The sequence below is a fragment of the Malaya genurostris genome, chromosome 2, assembly GCF_030247185.1.
Source record: "Malaya genurostris strain Urasoe2022 chromosome 2, Malgen_1.1, whole genome shotgun sequence".
NCBI lineage: Eukaryota > Metazoa > Arthropoda > Insecta > Diptera > Culicidae > Malaya > Malaya genurostris.
In genome coordinates, this window is record NC_080571.1 from 156022443 (window position 1) to 156043037 (window position 20595).

The 20595-nt window shown below is 38.3% G+C and overlaps 1 protein-coding gene across 4 annotated transcripts in view; it reads right to left on the reverse strand.

Moving 5' to 3' along the window:
- Window positions 1-20595, reverse strand: part of LOC131429748 (dynamin) — a 1035717-nt gene that overhangs the window by 680528 nt on the left and 334594 nt on the right. For all 4 annotated transcript variants that reach the window (XM_058594080.1, XM_058594078.1, XM_058594079.1 and 1 more), the window contains exon 5: window positions 19419-19764. In XM_058594080.1, the coding sequence (XP_058450063.1) occupies window positions 19419-19764 (346 nt within the window). The remainder of the gene's footprint in view (window positions 1-19418; window positions 19765-20595) is intronic.

The following is a 20595-nucleotide window of genomic DNA, read 5'->3' on the forward strand; positions in this document are numbered from 1 at the left end:
AGGCAAAAAGTCATGAAAAGAGATGCTGTCTTTTCGGTACTTAGAAACAATTGTATGTTACAGTTTAAAAAAAACGTGTTTCACGTTGCTCTCAAGCATTGCTTTTTCATACAGCGCGCAAAACTCCTTCCTACTACTGGAAAACAAAAATATCACAATCTCCGGTAAAAATTGACGGATTTTAACAATATATGGTTTGTTGGATAGATATTACCGTGCGAAATCTAAGTCTGAAAACATATTCTGTTTTCAAGGTCAATAGTGACAGATATTTGACATAAAACTTCGTATAACTCAAAAAGTAAACATCCGATCTCAAAATCATTCAATAGTGTTCAGGGTGACGGGGAAAACTTTCATTTGCGACTAGTTTGATAAAAATCGGTTCAGCCATCTCTGAGATCTCGACCTCTTTGTTGACAACACACATACAGACACACACACACACACACACACACACACACACACACACACACACACACACACACACACACACACACACACAGACATTTGCTCAGTTCGTCGTGCTGAATCGATTGGTATTGACACTCGGCCCTCCTGGCACCGGCAAATTTTTCTAAAGTTTGAGCGAATTCTATACCTATTTTAAAATATATAAAAAAGGTAAAAAAAACCCTGAGATGTTTGTATTTTCATGATGTGCAATTAAACATTATTAAAATATATAGCGGAATCCCAGTGGAAATGATTTCCTTTTAAGGGATCCACAATGATACAGACTAACTAAAAAATTACTTAATTACTGTTGACATTTGGACAAGGAATACATTAACACTCCAAATACCAAGCCCCAAAAAAAGTTGGAACGGTAACTTTGAGCTGTCATTAGCTCAGCTGTTTATCAACGAATCTCAAAAAATTTTAAACCCTCGAATTTTGTGAAGTTCGTAGATTGATTCCAAAACTTTGTAGCAGACGATTGGTAAAGGAAAACCAATGAAAATTTGATTTTACCGTTCCAAGTTTTTTTCACGCGCCCAATATACCCTATCTGCTTTCCAATTTTCCTTCCTTTGGCATAAACGTAGCATAGAAAATATTGAAAATTTCAACTTTACCGAGTCATAACATTGTTGTTAGTCAACGGATCTTCAAAATTTGTTCACCATTGGAAAGGTACTACTTCCACAAATAAAACGCACTGCAAAAAAACTTAAAATAGGGTTGTCTACCCAAAATTATAATGAAAACTGTAGATAGATGACCTAAGAAAAGATGAGACTTTTTACAATTATCGTAAATATCTCGAAATTCAAAGCGATTACCTATATATATTTTTATACATCATTCGATTGCTAGTGATACCAGCTACAATTTTTGCTCAACTACCATTCCTGCATAATCAAAAGACATGTACATTTTTTGTCGTAAATACGACTTACTTTACTATGGGGTGCCTTTTCAAAATTTACCCTCTGAGAGAGTGATAAGTTTTTGATCGTGAATATCTCTTGTTGTATCTAACGAATCAACATATTTTTTGCTACATGCCATCGGAAATATGATCACAATATTATGATAAAATTTTCAGTTGTGTGACATAATCTCAAATAGTTCAAAATTAAACTTTTCTGAAATGTTTGGTATAAACGAGTATCAAAGAGGATAATTCATAAGGCGCGTTTGCCTTTCTCGTATTTTGAAAGCTCATAGCTCAGTGATCTGTGGAAGGATTTATATAATCTAACTACCAATAGAATCGAAATTTTTCAACTTAAACGTGTATAGCAAAAGCATTGAGGTATTTCAATAGTACACTATTGAAAAACCTATCTCATTTGACCCATGTCAACACCAGCCAATCAGAACGCGTTCTAATGAAGAGAAGAAAATAGCTGCTGCTGTACAACAAATCGTTCAAGAAAAATGTTCCGAAAAGTGGTGAATATCGTAGTGAGTTCCTCAATTTGGTTCTTCTGAATGCTAGAAACGAATCCCTACAGCATATTGATATTTTCTTTCAATAAATTATGCAAATCCGAAATGAAATAATCGACATTAAAATTCTATATGCGGCTATTTTTATAGCCGTTAGGACCGCCCATTAGTGAAAAAGCTACAAACGAAATCACATAAAAGGAAATCTCTTAACAAAAATTGAATCAGTTTGGATTCTATCGCCACTGCGAGCAGATGTGTTTTGTGTCGTCTGCACAGCTAGTTTCGCTTTCGACAAGAGCGATTACGTCACAGCTGCCAGTCATTAGCATTGGGGAAAAAACAACGGTGGAGAGCATTACACAATATCAGCCGTTCTAATGGCTCTAAAATTTTTCTAAAGAACTATTAGGATTTGTTTTTCGCAAATCACAGGTAATTATCCTCAGTTTAGTGCAAATCAAGAACAATTTGGTTAGATTTGTGCACTTTTCACTGTGTGAAATTCACAGTAATCGAGATCAAGTGAAACCTTTTTTTGCGAAAAATGTTCCGAGTTTAATATCGTAGACAATTACGCAATTTGACCCTTCTGAATGCTGGAAATGAATCCCTACAGCATATTGATAGTTTTTTTCAATAAATTATGCAAAACCGAAATGAAATAATCGACATAAAAATTCTGTATGCGGCTATTTTTATAGCCGTTAGGACCGCCCATTAGTGAAAAAGCTACAAACGAAATCACAAAAAAGGAAATCTCTTAACAAAAATTGAATCAGTTTGGATTCTATCGCCACTGCGAGCAGATGTGTTTGTGTCGCCTGTACAGCTAGTTTCGCTTCCGACAAGAGCGATTACGTCACAGCTGCCAGTCATTTCGATGGATGAAAAAGCAACGTTGGAGAGCATTATAAAAAATCAGCCGTTCTAATGGCTCTAAAAGTTTTCTGAAGAACTATTAGGATTTGTTGTTCGCAAATCGAAAGGAAATATCCTCAGTTTAGTGCAAATCTAGAACAGTTTGGTTAGATTTTTGCACTTTTCGCTGTGTAAAATTCACAGTAATCGAGATCAAGTGAAACCTTCTGTGTTTTTGCGAAAAATGTTCCAGAGTTCGTAGAGAACTGCACAATTTGACCCTTCTGAATGCTAGAAACGAATTCCTACAGCATATTGATAGTTTCTTTCAATAAATTATGCAAATGCGAAATAAAATAATCGACATTAATATTCTGTATGCGACTATTTTTATAGCCGTTAGGACCGCCCATAAGTGAAAAAGCTACAAACGAAAACACGTAAAAGAAAGCTCCTAACAAAAATCTAATCAGTTTGGATTCTATCGCCAATGCGAGCAGATGTATTTTGTGCCGTTTGCAAAGCTAGTTTCGCTTCCGACAAGAGCGATTACGTCACAGCTGCCAGTCATTTCGTTGGATGAAAAAGCATCGTTGGAAAGCATTATAAAAAATCAGCCGTTCTAATGGCTCTAAAAATTTTCTGAAGAACTATTAGGATGTGTTGTTCGCAAATCGAAAGAAAATATCCTCATTTTAGTGCAAATCAAGTACAGTTTGGTTAGATTTTTGCACTTTTCGCTGTGTGAAATTCACAGTAATCGTGATCAAGTGAAGTCTTCTTTGTTTTTGCGAAAAATGTGAAAAAGGGGAATGGCTGGTGTTGACATGGGTCAAATGAGATAGGTTTTTCAATAGTGTACTATTGAAATACTTCAATGCTTTTGCTATACACGTTTAAGTTGAATAATTTCGATTCTATTGGTAGTTAGATTATATAAATCCTTCCACAGATCACTGAGCTATGAGCTTTCAAAATACGAGAAAGGCAAACGCGCCATATGAATTATCCTCTTTAATACTCGTTTATACCAAACATTTCAGAAAAGTTTAATTTTGAACTATTTGAGATTATGTCACACAACTGAAAATTTTATCATAAAATTGTGATCATATTTCCGATGGCATGTAGCAAAAATTATGTTGATTCGTTAGATACAACAAGAGATATTCACGATCAAAAACTTATCACTCTCTCAGAGGGTAAATTTTGAAAAGGCACCCCATAGTAAAGTAAGTCGTATTCACGACAAAAGGGTGATAAGTTAGATTGTTGCAATTATCGCGCAATCACATTGCTGAACGCCGCCTACAAGGTACTCTCCCAAATCCTTTGCCGTCGTCTATCATCAGATAGCTAAGGAATTCGTTGGGCCGTACCAATTTATTTTTACTGGAACCCGCGCCACTACGGATCACATATTTGCGATAAGACAATTACTCCAAAAGTGTCGCGCATACAACGGATCAGGGTCATTTCGCCGAATGCCATTTCGCCGAAAGGGTCATTTTGATCGTAATTGAAATTGATTTTAAATTAAGACAAACAAAAAAGGTGATAGTGCTAACGCCCGTTTTTTGACCTACAATTGGACTTCTTGAATAAAGATTGATTCATGAACCTTAGAACGGAGTTCCCAAAAAAACTTGTTGACTATTAGCTATTAACGGTCACGTAACTAGAGGGAAGGGGGAGGTGGGGGGGGGGGGGGGGGCGAAAATCCTGAAATCAAAAACATATAATTATTTAGAATGTCTCAGACATGTGTTACAGAAATAACAAGACAGTAAACGTAATGAAATGTAATACAATATCAGTTCCAGTGGAAAAGTTTAAAGTGTATGTTAAAAATAGCCGTAAAAGGCACACCGAGAATAAGGTACATAAGCAATCTTCAGTAAGATTATTTTTTAATATTTGTGCCCCTTCCGTAATGAAATCCTGGGTACGGGCCTGGCTACTAAGCATCAAAGCAATTGCATAGGTGTATCTACCAGGCGAATGTATGTGATATTTTCCGTTTATTAAGTGAAAATAAAAAAAATCTAACTAAAGCAAAGAAACCTAGCTTTGAGTATACCGGGCAAACGAGGCAATTACAGGTTTGTATGCAAGAGGCCACCGCTTCCGACGGCGGTTCGGCGGCCGACTCATCTGGCGTCGCCTCGGTGGCTTTGGGCGCCGAGCCATCTTGGCTTTGTGCCACCGAGCCATCTTGGCTTCGGTTATGTGGCTACGCCACATCAATTATACAGGAGACATGACCATTTCTGAATAATGACCCTTTCGGCGAAATGACCTAATAGGCGAAATGACTTATTCGGCGAAACGACTTTCGGGGAGATGGCATTCGGCGAAACTTCTTTCGGCGAAACTTCTTTCGGCGAAATGGCTTTCGGCGAAATGGCTTTCGGTGAAATGACCAGCTCCCAATACAACGTACCCATGCATTACTTATTCATTGACTTCAAAGCGGCATACGACACAATCGATCGAGAACAGATGGATAGTGATGTGCTACGTCCGAGTAACTGGGACGCTCTCGAGTCCTTTCCAATCTTGGAGAGGGCTACGGCAAAGTGATGGACTCTTATAAATCTTGTTCAATATTATTTTGGATGGTGTGATTCGAAGAGCGAGGATCGACACGACTGGCACGATCTTTCGAAAGTTCGTACAACTTTTTGGTTTCGCTGACGATATTGATATTGTGACACGTAATCTTGAGAAGATTATATAAACTATTCCTCTTCTTGATACTAATTAGAAAATTTTGATAATTTAACTACTAACGAGGCCATACTTAAATCAGCACTAGTTATGAATACAGCTTTTTGTTATAAACTTGTTAGGGCTTGATGATCGGGACTGGCCATAAATGCATTAAAAACAAAATACATGAGAGGAACAGGCTCTAGACAAGAAACACTACGCCTCCCGCCACGCAGGTTTAAATAGAAACTGTTTAATGCATAATCCGGTTGGTAAACGACTGGACAATGCGCAATTCAGGCCCCAATGTGGTTCTTAGCCTCTTGTCGAGTAACTCCTATCCCTACCTCCCCGCGATGCCGGCTGGGGTACGAGCAACCATAGGAAAGATCGGGTAACCAACCACGGTGGGACCTTGGTCGTATGCTGACAGGGAAGGGGGGGCTTGCCTTCTCTTTACAGAGAGTGAGTCTACCCGAGCGTCTGTTCCCCATGTTGGGGCGGCTCGAAACAGCGTCTGTTCTCCATGTTAGGAGCGGCTGATTACCGTCCTTGTGTCAGTGTGGGACTCTAAACAGTGCTGACACGATGGCCCTCCGGCGAGACAGGAGGTTGGTGCAGGCCTAACAAGCCGCCCGGAAAACATGTTACGAACGATCAAGAAGGAAATACGACTCGGAATAATCGACAAAGACCTACGCAACGAACAAAGGACTACGATTGAAAGCTTGGCACATGGAACTGCAAATCGCTTGGCTTCCCAGGATATGACCGAATGCTGCATGATGAGCTTCAAATCCGCGACTTCGATGTCGTAGCACTGCAGGAACTTTGTTGGACGGGACAGAAGGTGTGGAAAAGTGGGCATCGAGCGGCTACCTTCTACCAGAGCTGTAGCACAACCAACGTTCTGGGAACGGGATTCGTAGTGTTGGGCAAGATGCGCCAGCGCGTGATTTGGTGGCAGCCAATCAAAGATAGAATGTGCGTATTGAAGATCAAGGGCCTTTTCTTCAATTACAGCATCATCAACGTGCACTGCCCACATGAGACGAGACCCGATGACGAGAAGGAAGCATTCTACGCGCAGCTGGAACGAACCTACGACAGCTGCCCACGGCGGGATGTAAAACTCGTCATTGGCGACATGAATGCTCAGGTAGGCCGGGATTCATTGTACAAACCCGTGATCGGGCTGGAGAGCCTGCACGCGGTAACAAACGACAACGGTCAACGATGCGTAAACTATGCAGCCTCCCGAGGAATGGTAGTTCGAAGCACCTTCTTCCCCCGCAAAGATATCCACAAAGCCATCTGGAGATCGCCTGATCAACATACGGAAAATCAAATCGACCACGTTCTCATCAACGGGCGATTCTACTCCGACGTCATCAATGTCCACACTTACCGCAGTGCCAACATTGATTCTGACCACTACCTTGTCGCGGTTTATATGTGCTCAAAACTAGCGACGGTGCACAATACTCGTCGCACAGGAACGCCTGGACTCAATCTCAAGCAGCTACGTAGCATTCGTACTGCAGAGGAATACGCGCAACAACTGGAGTTAGTGCTACCAACGGAAGAGCAGCTTGGCGCGGCGACTCTTGAAGACGGCTGGAGGAATATAAGGTCCGCCGTTAGTAGCACTGCTGCAACCGTTCTAGGTACGAGGTTATCGAATCGAGGAAATGATTGGTTTGACGGCGAATGCCAGCAGTTGGTCGAAGAGAAGAATGCAGCAAGGGCGAGGATGCTGCAACACCGCACGAGGGCGAACGAGGAACGATACAGACAGGCACGGAACAGACAGAACACTGTTTTCCGGAGGAAAAAGCGCCACCATGAAGACCAAGATAGCGAAGCGATGGAACAGCTGTACCGCGCAAATGACACACGGAAGTTCTATGAAAAGAAGAACCGCTCACGTAAAGGCTACACGCCACAGGCCGAAATGTGCAGAGATACCAGTGGTAACCTTCTCACGAACGAACGTGAGGTGATCGACAGGTGGAAGCAGTACTATGACGAGCATCTGAATGGCGAAGCACAAGATACAGAGAACAGTACAGGAATCAATCTGGGTGCACGCTCAGCCGACGACAGATTCCCAGCCCCTGATCTGTCGGAGATAATGACCAGTTGCCAGGCGAGCTGCTCAAACATGGAGGAGAGGCACTGGCTAGAGCGCTGCACTGGATGATTTCTAGGATTCGGGAGGAGGAGATTCTACCGCAGCAATGGATGGATGGAGTGGTATGTCCCGTCTACAAAAAGGGCGATAAGCTAGACTGTTGCAATTACCGCGCAGTCACATTGCTGAACGCCGCCTACAAGGTACTCTCTCAAATCCATTGCCGTCGTCTATCACCAATAGCTAAAGAATTCGTAGGGATTTACTGGAGCCCGCGCCACTACGGATCACATATTCGCGATAAGACAAGTACTCCAGAAGTGTCGTGAATACAACGTACCCAAGCATCACCTATTCATTGACTTCAAAGCGGCATATGACACAATCGATCGAGAACAGCTATGGCAGATAATGCACGAATACGGTTTCCTGGATAAACTGACGCGATTGGTCAAAGCAACGATGGATAGAGTGATGTGCTACGTCCGAGTATCTGGGACGCTCTCGAGTCCCTTCGAATCTCGGAGAGGGCTACGTCAAGGTGATGGACTTGTATCTTGTTCAATATTGCTCTGGAAGGTGTGATTCGAAGAGCGAGGATCGACACGAGTGGCACGATCTTCCGAAAGTCCAAACAACTTTTGGCTTCGCTGACGATATTGATATTGTGACACGTAACCTTGAGAAGATGACGGAAACCTACATCGGACTGAAAGCTGAAGCTAGGCGTATCGGACTGGCCATAAATGCGTCGAAAACAAAATACATGAGAGGAAGAGGCTCTAGAGAAGAAACACTACGCCTCCCACCATTGATAGACGGTGACGATATCGAGGTGGTCGACGAGTTCGTGTATTTTGGGCTCACTGGTGACCGCCGATAATGACACCAGCAGAGAAATTCAAAGACGTATTTTGGCAGGGAAATCGTGCGTACTTTGGACTCAGAAAAACCCTCTGATCGAAAAAAGTAGAAAAGTAGAGAACCAACGCGCCCTCAGTGTTTTCGAAAGAAAGGTACTGAGGACCATCTATGGCGGAGTGCAGATGAAAGACGGAACGTGGAGACGGCGTATGAATCACGAATTGCAACAGCTGCTAGGAGAACCACCTATCGTACGGACAGCTAAAATCGGACGTCTACGATGGGCTGGGCATGTCATAAGGATGTCGGACGACAGCCCAGTGAAAATGGTTCTTGAATCTAATCCGACTGGTACAAGAAGAAGAGGAGCTCAGCGAGCAAGGTGGATCGATCAAGTGGAGGGTGATCTCAGAAGCATCCGTGCCTTGAGTGGCTGGCGACGAGCAGCCATGGACCGAGTTATGTGGAGACGTATGCTTGATACAGCAAAGGACACCCCAGGCCTATAGCTGTTAGGTAAGGTAATTAATGCATAATCCAGTAAAAGTTACATGATTCACAGATACTCATATCACATTTAAATACAAAAGAATTGTTATTTTAAATATTGGTTGCATATTTTCTCAAATTTTCAAATACATAATTAGGACTCTTACCACGAAAAATTTATTTATTTATTTATTTATTTCGTCAACCAAATGTAGACTACATATAAATGGTTTACAATGTTCACTTAGATACTACGCATTAGTTCTACGACTAAGCTGTAATTTCATTTCATTTTTGGACATACCAAGGTCAAGATGTTCGCAATATTGATTGTAGTGGCGCATTATTCGATTGATTGGGTTATATTTTGCATAATTTGTTCTAGTGTTTCTTTCTAAAAATAATTTCCTGGTTCGTAATTGAAGGCTAGGTGTATGAAAATTTAATTGCGATAATAAAGAAGCTGACTGAATGCGTTGAGAAATGATGTCGCTGTTAAAATAAAGCATTGCAAGGTCGCGGCGTTCTTTAAGTGTTTGAATATTGATGAGCATGCAGCGTGCTTCATATGGTGCTAAAGGAAATGCTGTCCAGTTTAATTTACGAAGTGCATATAAAAGAAATTGTTTTTGAATAGATTCGATGCGTTCTTCGTGAATAATATTGTATGGATTCCATACTAGGCTGCAATATTTCAAAACAGGTCTGACATATGTACTGTATAATAATTTAATTGTGTATGGGTCCTGAAAGTTATGACTGAAGCGTTTAATAAAGCCCAGCATGCTATTTGCTTCATTGATTATTGTAGTGTTCCACAAAAGTGAGCTTGGAGTCTAAGATTGCGCCTAAATCTCGTATAATTTTACATTTTTCTACAAGTTGATTTCCTAGATGTATGTTTATAGATATAGTTTCATTTTTCCTGCTGAAAGTTATTGAGTTACATTTTTTTACATTAAGTTGGAGTAGACTTTTGCAGCACCAAATGTGGAATAGATTGATTTCGTTCTGGAATATTACAGCGTCGCTGATATTTTTAATTTCCATGAAGAGTTTCATGTCGTCTGCATATATAAGCACTTTCAGATTTTTGAGTATGATGGAAATGTCGTTTATATGTAAAGTGAAAAGGAGAGGCCCTAAGTGAGAACCCTGAGGTACGCAAGAAGTTACATTAATTGGTTCAGACAGTATGTTTTGGAAGCGGACTACCTGTACACGATTCGTTAAGTATGATTTGAGTCATTCCAGAAGGCTGTGTTCTATGCCATATTTTTGTAGTTTGTATAGAAGTAATGGTATGTCAATACGGTCGAAAGCTTTGCTGAAGTCAGTGTAAAGAGTTTCTACGTAGTTGCCAGCGTCCATTGCATTCAGAGTGAATGTCATAAATTCTAAGAGATTTGTTGTAGTTGAGCGGCCTTCAAAAAAGCCATGTTGTTTGTTTGTTATTATATTTTTAAGTAGATGAAAAAGTTTTTCGTTTACAATTTTTTCAAATAATTTTGGAATGCATGAGATAATGACTATTCCACGGTAGTTCCGAATGTTAGATTTTGCACCAGATTTAAATATTGGTACAAAAAAGGAAGATTTCCATGCACATTTATTAAATGATAAGTTAAAGAGTAGTTGTAGTGGTAGTGTAAGTTTTTTAGCAAGATTTTTTAAGAATATTGGTGGTATACTGTCAGGTCCGGGCCCTTTTGAGGCGTCTAAGGTATGAAAGAGAAGTATTCACGGTCACGGTCAGTTTCTGAATAAGATGTATATACTTCTTGAAAAAAATGTGCAAATTGATTGCAGATTTCTGTATTATTTTGCCCTACATGTTCGTCGAGTGCATTTGAGATGGAAAATTGTTGCTTTTTAGTTTAGTTTTTGTGTAGTTAAAAAAGTTCTTAGGACAAGTCTTTATTTCGTTTTCAATTTTGCGGTTATATTTTTCATGTGCTGTGTTAATGGCTATTTTGAGTTGATTGCATAGGTTTAAGTAATTTTGAAGATGAGCGTCACTTTTTTCTTGTTTGTAAGTTTTGTGTTTTTTGTTTTCTATTTTTCAAATTTTTTAGTTGTGAATTGAACCATACAGGTAATTTGCTGTTATGATTTTTTCTTCTTCTTTTCATGGGCAAAGTTTCGGCTAATATTTTGTTTATAATGTGATAGAATTTGTTTACTTCGACGTCGACATTTCCTTCTGTACTCAGTATGTTCCGCCAATTTATTATACTTAGTCTACATTTGACTTCTTCAAAATCATTTTTATTTTATTCCGGCACTTCCTCATATTCCAAGTCGTAGGGAAGGGATGCATTGTGTGTAAATAATGAATATTCAATTGCGGTGTGAAATGCTTCATTTTTCCATAATGACAGGTTTGATGCATTCACACAAAAGTCTTCTGTGCAATTTGTGAAGAGAAGGTCTAGAAGGTTTTTTACAGAGTTTATTTGATGTAGGCCAAAATCAGAAATTTTGTCGGAAAAGTAGTGCAATGTTTCGTTTTCTCCTACGACTGGAAGTAAGATTGTCAGAAATGAAGTCCGCATTACGTTGATTGAAGTCGCCAAAAATATGAAGCTTTACTTCAGGTTCCATATTCGAAATTATTGTGTATAAAGATTGAAAGAATAATTCAAAAGAGAGTTTGTTCGCATTTTCGGGTGGGAAGTAGACAGAGCAGTAAATATGTTCTTCTCCTAATATTGAGACTTTGGCCCATACATGCTCAAATTCTTTATATTTAGGAGTAATAATTTCTTCAGAAGTAAAGCAAGAGTTAATGGCTATGAGGACTCCACCACCAGATTTTTTCTGACAGAGAGATAAATTTCGGTCGTGGCGGAATACGTTAAAATTATTTCCAATACTTCTTCGCTTCTAACACTTTCATCCCAGCTGCTTTCAGTTCCAAGGATTACGTCGAAAGAGGAGGTTATTAAATTTTGATGAATTTCTTTCATTTTGGCATTTCACCATTTTCAAAATCGAATTTCTCACACCGGGAATACACATACATTGTTTGGCGTTTTTGCCATCCTCATATAGAAAGGCTATGCAATAGCTGTGAAAACCGACTTTACAACCGAGGCCCGGAGGGCCGAGTATCATATACCATTCGACTCAGTTCATCGAGATCACAAAATGTCTATGTGTGTATGTATGTATGTGTGTGTGACAAATAATTAAACTCGATTTTCTCAGAGATGGCTGAACCGATTTTCACAAACGTAGATTCAAATGAAAGATCTTATGACCTCATACAATTTTCCGGATTTTCATTTCCGACTTCCGGTTCCGAAATTACAAAGAAATATGTGCAACTTTATGAAAAAATGCGCACTCAATTTTATCGGAAATTTCTTAACCGATTTTCATAAACAAGGAAACAAATAAAAGGTTCTGAATTTTTTTTAATCTCCCCGAAAAGTTGATTCAAATCCGACTTCCGGTTCCGGTATTACAGAGCGATTCGTGAAAATTTTCAATTTAATGAATATTTTTTCACAAGCGATGGCGAAACGAGGTGCACATTTTTATAAATTCATGATAACGATGCTTATCTTTTAAAGTACATATATTGCCTTTCTCATATAGAAAGTTTATACAACCACAGTTCATCGAGCTGAATAATGTCTGTGTGTGAGTATGTGTCAAATAATGTCGCTCATTAACACGTTGACTGCCACGACCATTCTCAGAATTCCGGTCTGAAAAGCCAATTGCATTTAATCATTTTATATTATAAAAGACTATAATATATTTTCTGTTTATTTATTAATAAAATTTCTGTTCATGTCGCCAACATTGATTTTTTGTTCTCTTCCCAGAAGCCATCTATCCATATTAGCACTGATATGCTACGAGTTTAAGAGTAGCTACGCGACAATGGCAAGTAAACACAGTACGAGATAACTCGTAGTCGGCGTCCTAGCAAAGAACGGAATATACGAGTTATCTCGTAGTTGGCAGTCAACGTGTTAAATAAAAAATTTCATATTCCCACAGGTTGCTATTGAATTTCATCATGCTTCCATAGGCTAAAAGTGGGTTTAAAATGGCAGACCGCCATTTGGAGCGACGACTCAAAGAAGGATAAAATTCTTATAGATTTGGCTGATTCAATTTGTAGGCTATATTAGTTATTAACTGAACCAACCGATTTCGGTTATACTTGTTCCAAGTTCCCGGTTCCAGAGGTACCGGAAATAGTGGTCGAAACTCTTATTTTAGTTCATACCCAAAAAAAGTTTCTTATTTTATTCCAGATTGAAAAAGGCGGGTTGGTAATGTTAGAGACATAACTGGATGTCGTGAATACAAAAACAACTGACATGTTCCTTAACACTTCCGAATATAAATTAGTTGATCAATTGTGTGAATTATGCAAGCATTCCCCTTTTTCACTACTAGAATTTGAAACGATGCACCTAAACTAAAGTACAGATTATTTACATTAAACATTCTGAAACACAAATATTATTAAATAACCTGTATAGTTTTTTATAAAAAAAATGGTGGCTCTGAAAAGAACCTTTTATGAAGGCGTTCGTTTTGGAGAGTGATGAGTTTAATTCGAATTCCGATGGATGCCGCAGACTTACGTCATCTATTTCCAGACTGACCTGTTGTCCGTGGGTGCGATACAGATATGGATGGAGCAGGTGTAGCGTTCACAACCGATTATAATCATCCAATGGAGAAAACATTAATTCGTTGGGTTGATCAATGATACTATAGGCATGTGATATGAAAAGTATGATATATATCTACAGCTTTCTACATTGACGTTTCTAGCAAATATGAGATCAATACATGTGCCTCCAAGAGTAGCAGCTTGTGAAAGAGCAGATTTCATATAGTTGCTCATGAAATCAATGAATTTAATATTATCTTGTTTTGAGGCATCTATATTGTGCAAATTTTGTCTACTTCCATTTTGATAAATCTGAAGCTTTTGGTACGAAAGAGAAAATTCAACTAATTCTTTATGATGATCTGTAGCACAGTAAAGTGCTTTGAATTTTCTTATTTTTCTTATCTCCCTTGGCGATGTTCTTCTGGGCCTTGCCGGATATTTGGCTGTCTTTTCACTGGTTTTCGGTGCCATGTGCATTCAGAGTAGCTGTTTCCACGCAAATGACGATAGCTCCCACAAGAAACCCCATTTTATACCTGCTACAGGCAGGGGCGTAGGAACAGCCACTTTGTCAAAATTCGATCTTTTTTTGCGCCAGATGTTTTCGAAACAGCTTTATTTCTTGAGAGGGTGTTATTGACTCTTACCAAATGATGAATAGTAGAACGACCTTTTCTAAAGCCAAATTGTTCTTCAGGAAAAGTGTTATTGGTGTCTGCAAACTCTAACAAACGGAACAGGATTGCTTTTTCGAACATTTTGGACAGTGAAGATAAGAGACTGATCGGACGATATCTCTTCGGACAGGTGGGATCCTTTCCAGGCTTTTGTATTGGGATCACTTTGGCCACTTTCCAACTAGAGGGGAAGTAGCTAAGGACCAAACATTGGTTGAAAATAGATGCAAGATGTTGGAAAAATCTATTGCTAAGTTGCTTGAACTATATGTTGCAAATAGAGTCAGCACCGGGAGCTTTCATATTTTTTGACCTTTTGATGGATTTTTTTTCAATTCTTATTCTGGGATTCTGTAATTCTGTGGTTAGCAGCAAATATAGAAGGCATTCTATCAACAGTTTTGACAGTGGCTGAAACAGTAGTTTCATGAGGACCGAGACGGTGGGAACTAACAATATGTTGACCTAAAGCAGTAGCTCTTTCAACCGGTGTTATGAGCAAACAGTCCAGATCCAGACGAAGAGGTTGTATCGGTTTCGGCTTGTTTTTAAGAAGTTTAGACAATTTCCAAAAAGGTTTAGAATAATTATTTAGCTTACTGATATGGTCTGAGAATTTCCTGTTTTTGATATCGTTCATTCTCTGCCTAATGATATTAGTGAGATTATTAGCTGAAGTTTTCTTTTCCCTGAGTCCTGTTCTCTGGTACTGCCTTCGATAAATATTTCTTAACCTAATTAATGTTTTAGTGGTAGAATCAATGGTGACAGATTTACGGAATATTGGTATTTCTCTTAGGTTTAGTTCACGAGCTCTGGCGATGGCACGTTCAACTTCATTCAGTTGTCTGTCGATGTACAAAGTCCGATAGTTCAACTTGCTTTGGACGCACTGTGTAGGCATTCCAATTTATCACTTATAATGTTTCACACACCGTATTGGATAATAAACGATCCGAGCACTTCAATCTGCTCCATTTTCGTCTTACAACCACGGAGCGTAGAACTCAGGTCGACGAAAATTTTCATCAACTCCACAGAAGTAAATAACGGAGTACAGTTTACAGTAGGACCATCATCAGTAGTTTTGAAACCAGGTGGTGGGAGAATTGGATCCGGTAGATTATTCAGCCTAGGGAAATTCACTGCGTCCAATGGCGGTACAGGTGGGACCTTCTTCTTCGTCGGTTGTCGTTGAGGTGTAGCTTTTTTAATTATTTTCAGGAACTCAGCACGTTTCGGGAAACTACGCTCAGTTGCTTCGTGGGGCCCAGCGCAGTTTGCACAGGGAGGGGTAGCTTCCTCTTTAACTGCACACTCGTTGGTAGCATGATTAGATCTCTGCGTTTGTTGGGGTAGGGTTCCCATTTCACGATGACATGATCGATGGCCTTTAGTTCCTTAAGCTGTTTCAACGTGGTCGTACCTCTCTTGAAGTGAATTAGGTACATTGGTAACCGTCAACGGTGGAATCTTTTTCTTGTCACTGTTTTCCAAGTGGCATTATCTATATTATCCGGATCGGCATCCGGATTGGTATCAATATCCAGCGAAGCGTATGTGTTCATTGTAGCCACTGACACATGGTTGACAGATGATCCTCAAGAACTTGTAATTTTCTACCGCTTCATGGACCGTCGTGAACTGCCTCTATTACAATCGGTCGCCTTTAGCCATCTTCTCCAATTCACTCGTATGTATCAAAGTTTTAACTGTGTTCTCGTTGAAAACAAAACACAGAATGATGATAGAAAAAGTGGCAAAATCACCTTTTATCACTGGAGCAGCGCATATTTTGTTCTCCTCCTTAGACCGCGTTCTCATTGGCTGGTGCTGAAATGGATCAAGTCGGACAGGTTTTTCTATAGTGTACTATTAAATAACTTCAATGTTGTTGCAATATACTTTCAAGTTGAAAAATTTCGTAGATAGATTATATAAATCCTTCACCAGATCACTGAGCTATGAGCTTTCGAAATACGAGAAAGACAAACAATCGTCTGTCTTATGTTGATTATGTTGATATGTTAGATGCAACAACAGATATTCACGATCAAAAACTAATCACTCTCTTAAAAAATATAAGTAATATGAGAAGAGCATCTTTACACCATTAGGTGGATTGAAAAAGATTTTTACCAAACGGGTTTTGGTCGGGTGCGAGTAAAATTTTTACTGCTTATTCGAGTTCGGGTAATTGTTTTTTATTTTTTATCGGGTACAGGTAATTTTTTCAAAATTTTGATCGGGTTCGGGTATTTTTTTTTTTAATTTTTAATCGGGTACGGGTAATTTTTTAAATAAAGGTGGAATGTCTGATGTAAAAATGTTGTATAGAATGGAACCTAGGAAACTTCCTTGGGGTACACCAGCAGGAAAAGTAAATCTTTCTGAAAGTGCATTATTCTTTTGAGTGCGTGTTTACTTTTTGAGTTATATAAAGTTTTATGTCAAAATTTTCAGTTTTTTGACAATATCTGTCCCAACTAACCTTGAAAACAGATTATGTTTTTAGACTTATATTCCGAATGGTAATAGCTATCCAACAAGTCATAGATTGTCAAAATCCGTCCATTTTTAACGGAGATATCGATATTTTTGTGTAAACGACTTTTCGCCTTATTCCAGTAGTAGGAGTTTTACGCGTTTGATGATAAAGCGCTGTTTCGGAGGAAAATGAAACACGATTTTTTATACTGTTACATACAATTGTTTCTAAGTACCAAAAAGACTGTGTACAGCATCGTTTTTCATGGTATTTTCCCTCGGACCGATTTAACCACGGTTCGTTTTTGGCAACATAATCGTTCGAGTATGACATGTAAACTAGTAAACTAGCATTTTCAAGTTGAAAGTAATATCATAATTATTTTGATCTAAATTACTCACAGTAATAAATGCTAGAAGATCATAACTCCCATATACCATACGACTCAGTTCGTCGAGAACAGCAATTGCGTGTGTGACAAGTAATATCACTCAATTTTCTCCGAGATGGCTAATCCGTTTTCTACAAACTCAGATTCATGCGAAAAGTAGTATACTCCCAAACAAGGTTCCTGAATTACGTTTGGATCCGACTTCTGATTGCGGAACCACAGGATGATATGTGAAACACAAAAATTCAAATTAAAGGACTTATAGCCCCATGCAAAATTGGTTAATTTTATCCGATTCTGGAATTAGTGGATGATGAGTTTTCAAAATTTATACATATATAGAAAATGTAAATTGTTTGGTGTATTAATTTATGGCTATACGAATCATTTTGGGTTATGCTAGTTCCTTAATACCGGCCCAGGAAGTACCATAAATAATGACAAAAAACTCTAAAGTGGAACTTACTTCGACATTTCATGGAATGTTTAATCGATTGTCACACGTTAAGATTGAAATTCGATACGATTTGCAGTTTCGACATTACAGGATAATGAGTGATTGAAATCTCAATTTGCCGCTTAAAACGACGATAATTAAAATAATGTCATAAGAACTAAAACACCGAAGAATATTCATGCAAAAACACACGCCGATTGATAAAAAAGGTATCATAACACTGCTAGGAGGATTAATCGCGTTTTTGATATTCATCGCCGTTTCTGAGAAAATTTGAAGCGTGAAAATAGCCTTCTGAAACAAACTGGCCTCAGACCTTAAGGGCTGAGGCAGGTAGGTCGCGTATAACCACGTGTCTCGCTCTGCGTATTACATTTCTCTCCATGCTCTCTCGCATATGTACAAAATGACTCTCGAAAGAAAAGTTTCTATATTTTCGGTTACAAGTTTGCATAAAATGTGGCTGCATTCAATAAAGCTACCGCTTGTTTGGCAGCCTTGCTGAGCCGATTTTATTTCTCTCTCATGTTTCGTTACGTTACCAGGAAACTGAAGCAGAAAAAATGTCGCGTACGTAGAAATCGACTCACAAAAACAACATTCACTTCATTTTTATCGGAATAACATATATGTTTTTATGCACTAATCGCATCTAAATTAATTTATCTTGACATTGTCAGGATAGATTTTGGATTCATGCTTTTGAAGGCGAGATGTTCAATGAACAGAGACGGCGTTTTCAGTTATGCAATTCTTCCTTCAGAAAAAAGACTTTCCCGACCGCTAAAGTCAATGAATCATTCTGAAATTTTAACAGAATAATTTAAACTGATTTCCTAAGAGATTGTCAGTTGGGTCAGATTTGAAGCGTGAAAAAAGTCCTCTAAAACACTCTGAAACACTCAGTCCTTAATGAATATTTTCACTATTTAAATGAAATATTTATTGCGTATAAAAATTTACATGGTCTTTAGTAACTAATAACCAGACTAAAAACTATTTTTATCTTGAATATTCGTTACGTTAAGAAATTGTTCTGAACGATAAAAAAAAATTTTCCCTCGCTTTGCCCCATGTAAGGGACAAATCGAAGTACTTGAAAAAATCTCACGATAATCCCGTTTACATTCATATATATTCATGAAAATTTGAAAAAACAGTATTCCGTCGACAATTGATGGTTATAAGATTATTTGTTTCATTTTTACAAAAATTGTTCAAAAATTCCACCGAGTAGTAAATAAACTTTTGCATATCATTGTATCGAAAATTAAGTAATTAAGAAAACAATTACATTGAGTATGAAGTAAATTAAATTCATTTTTGCGCATCGAAATTGTATCAGTATGGTTTACCAGAGTTTGTACCCACTAGTGTCATAAATATAATACTTCTACGAGAAAATTGACGAAAATGCATGATCAAGTCATAGGGTTGTTCAAAACGAAATTGCAATTTTTTTCGGAAGTGGGCACCATAAACCAGAAGAGATATCAAGAAAATCCCGCTTTGATCCCCTTTCCCCTATGCTTAAAATTTCATAGCGATTGTTCGATTATTGCGCTTTTTACGACTTCCGCTAGCAATACCAGTTACCGCTGATATTATAGATGCCTTACCTCGTCTGTTTTTTTAATACAACTCGCAAAAAATTACAATAAAAATTAACCTTGTCCAAAATTTCTGCTGCAAACAATCATGAAAAAAATCTTCTAAAATGGCATGATTTCGACGTCTCAAAGTAGAACCTCCCTTTAATAATAAAAAGTTGTAATGTAAAATGAATAATTTTATAACTTACCTTATCAGTGCAAATTCTAACGACGTTGGACAACTCCTGCACTGCCAAATCAATACATTTTAGAATCGGTTCTTTTAATTGCGCAATCTGTTTTTTCACAATTGCCTCAAAAGCCATATCGGGAGTGAACAAACCTACACGTATCCCATGAATGTTTCGAATTGCAAACGATATTTCTCTGCGGAGCTCTTTCTCATCGCATGACATTTTAACAATTTCAAAACGTAATCTTTCATGAAAGATTCTATTTATTTTAGCCCCTCCCGATAGTTCATTGGTATTTACTAAGGCAGAGCCTGACCCTTCAATGGTTCGTTCAAAGTCGGATTGCAATTGCTGTATCATCCTGAAAAATAAAACTGATTATTTTTTCATGCTCATTTTTTTATTGATTGATGTGTTATTACCGATCAATAATTTCAAAATTAGTATTGTAAATGTGAGTTGTTGAATATGTCGGCTATAGAAAAATCGTTTAAAACATTACAATAAAGCTAGGCCATGGGCCGGTAGCAGGTAGCAGTTCAACATAAACTGCTACGCACTGATGAGTTTAAGTGCTTCAATAGAACACTACTGAAAAACCTGTCTGATTTGACCCAATTCAGCGCCAGCCAATATCCTGCTGTATCGATATAAAAGCAGAATACTTCACTTTTTCTATCATTTTTGTCTTTCTCATATAGAAAGGTTATGCAATCACTGTGAAAACCGCCTTTTGAACCGAGGCCCCGAGGACTTAGTTCGTCGAGTACGCAAAATGTCTGTGTGTGTATGTGCTTATGTGTGTATGTAACGTTGTTTTGCACTAACTTTTCTCGGAGATGGCTGAATAGATTTTCACAAACTTAGATTCAAATGAAAGGTCTTGTGGTTCCATACAAAATTCCTGAATATTTTTTGGATCCGACTTCCGGTCCCGGAGTTAAGGGGTAAAATGGTCCAATACGTGATTCCTGATTTTCATCTGGATCCGACTCCCGGATTTGGAAATATAGGGTAAAGTGAGTTAAAAATTTTATACCATCACTGAAAAGGACGAAATTCCATAGAAAGTTTTCTAAATCGACCTCAAAACTTCTCCAATTGATAGTTTTTATCAGTAGTCGGTCAAACAAACCGATTTCGATTATTCTTTTAAGAATCGAAGAAAATTATTTTGAACAATACCACAGTA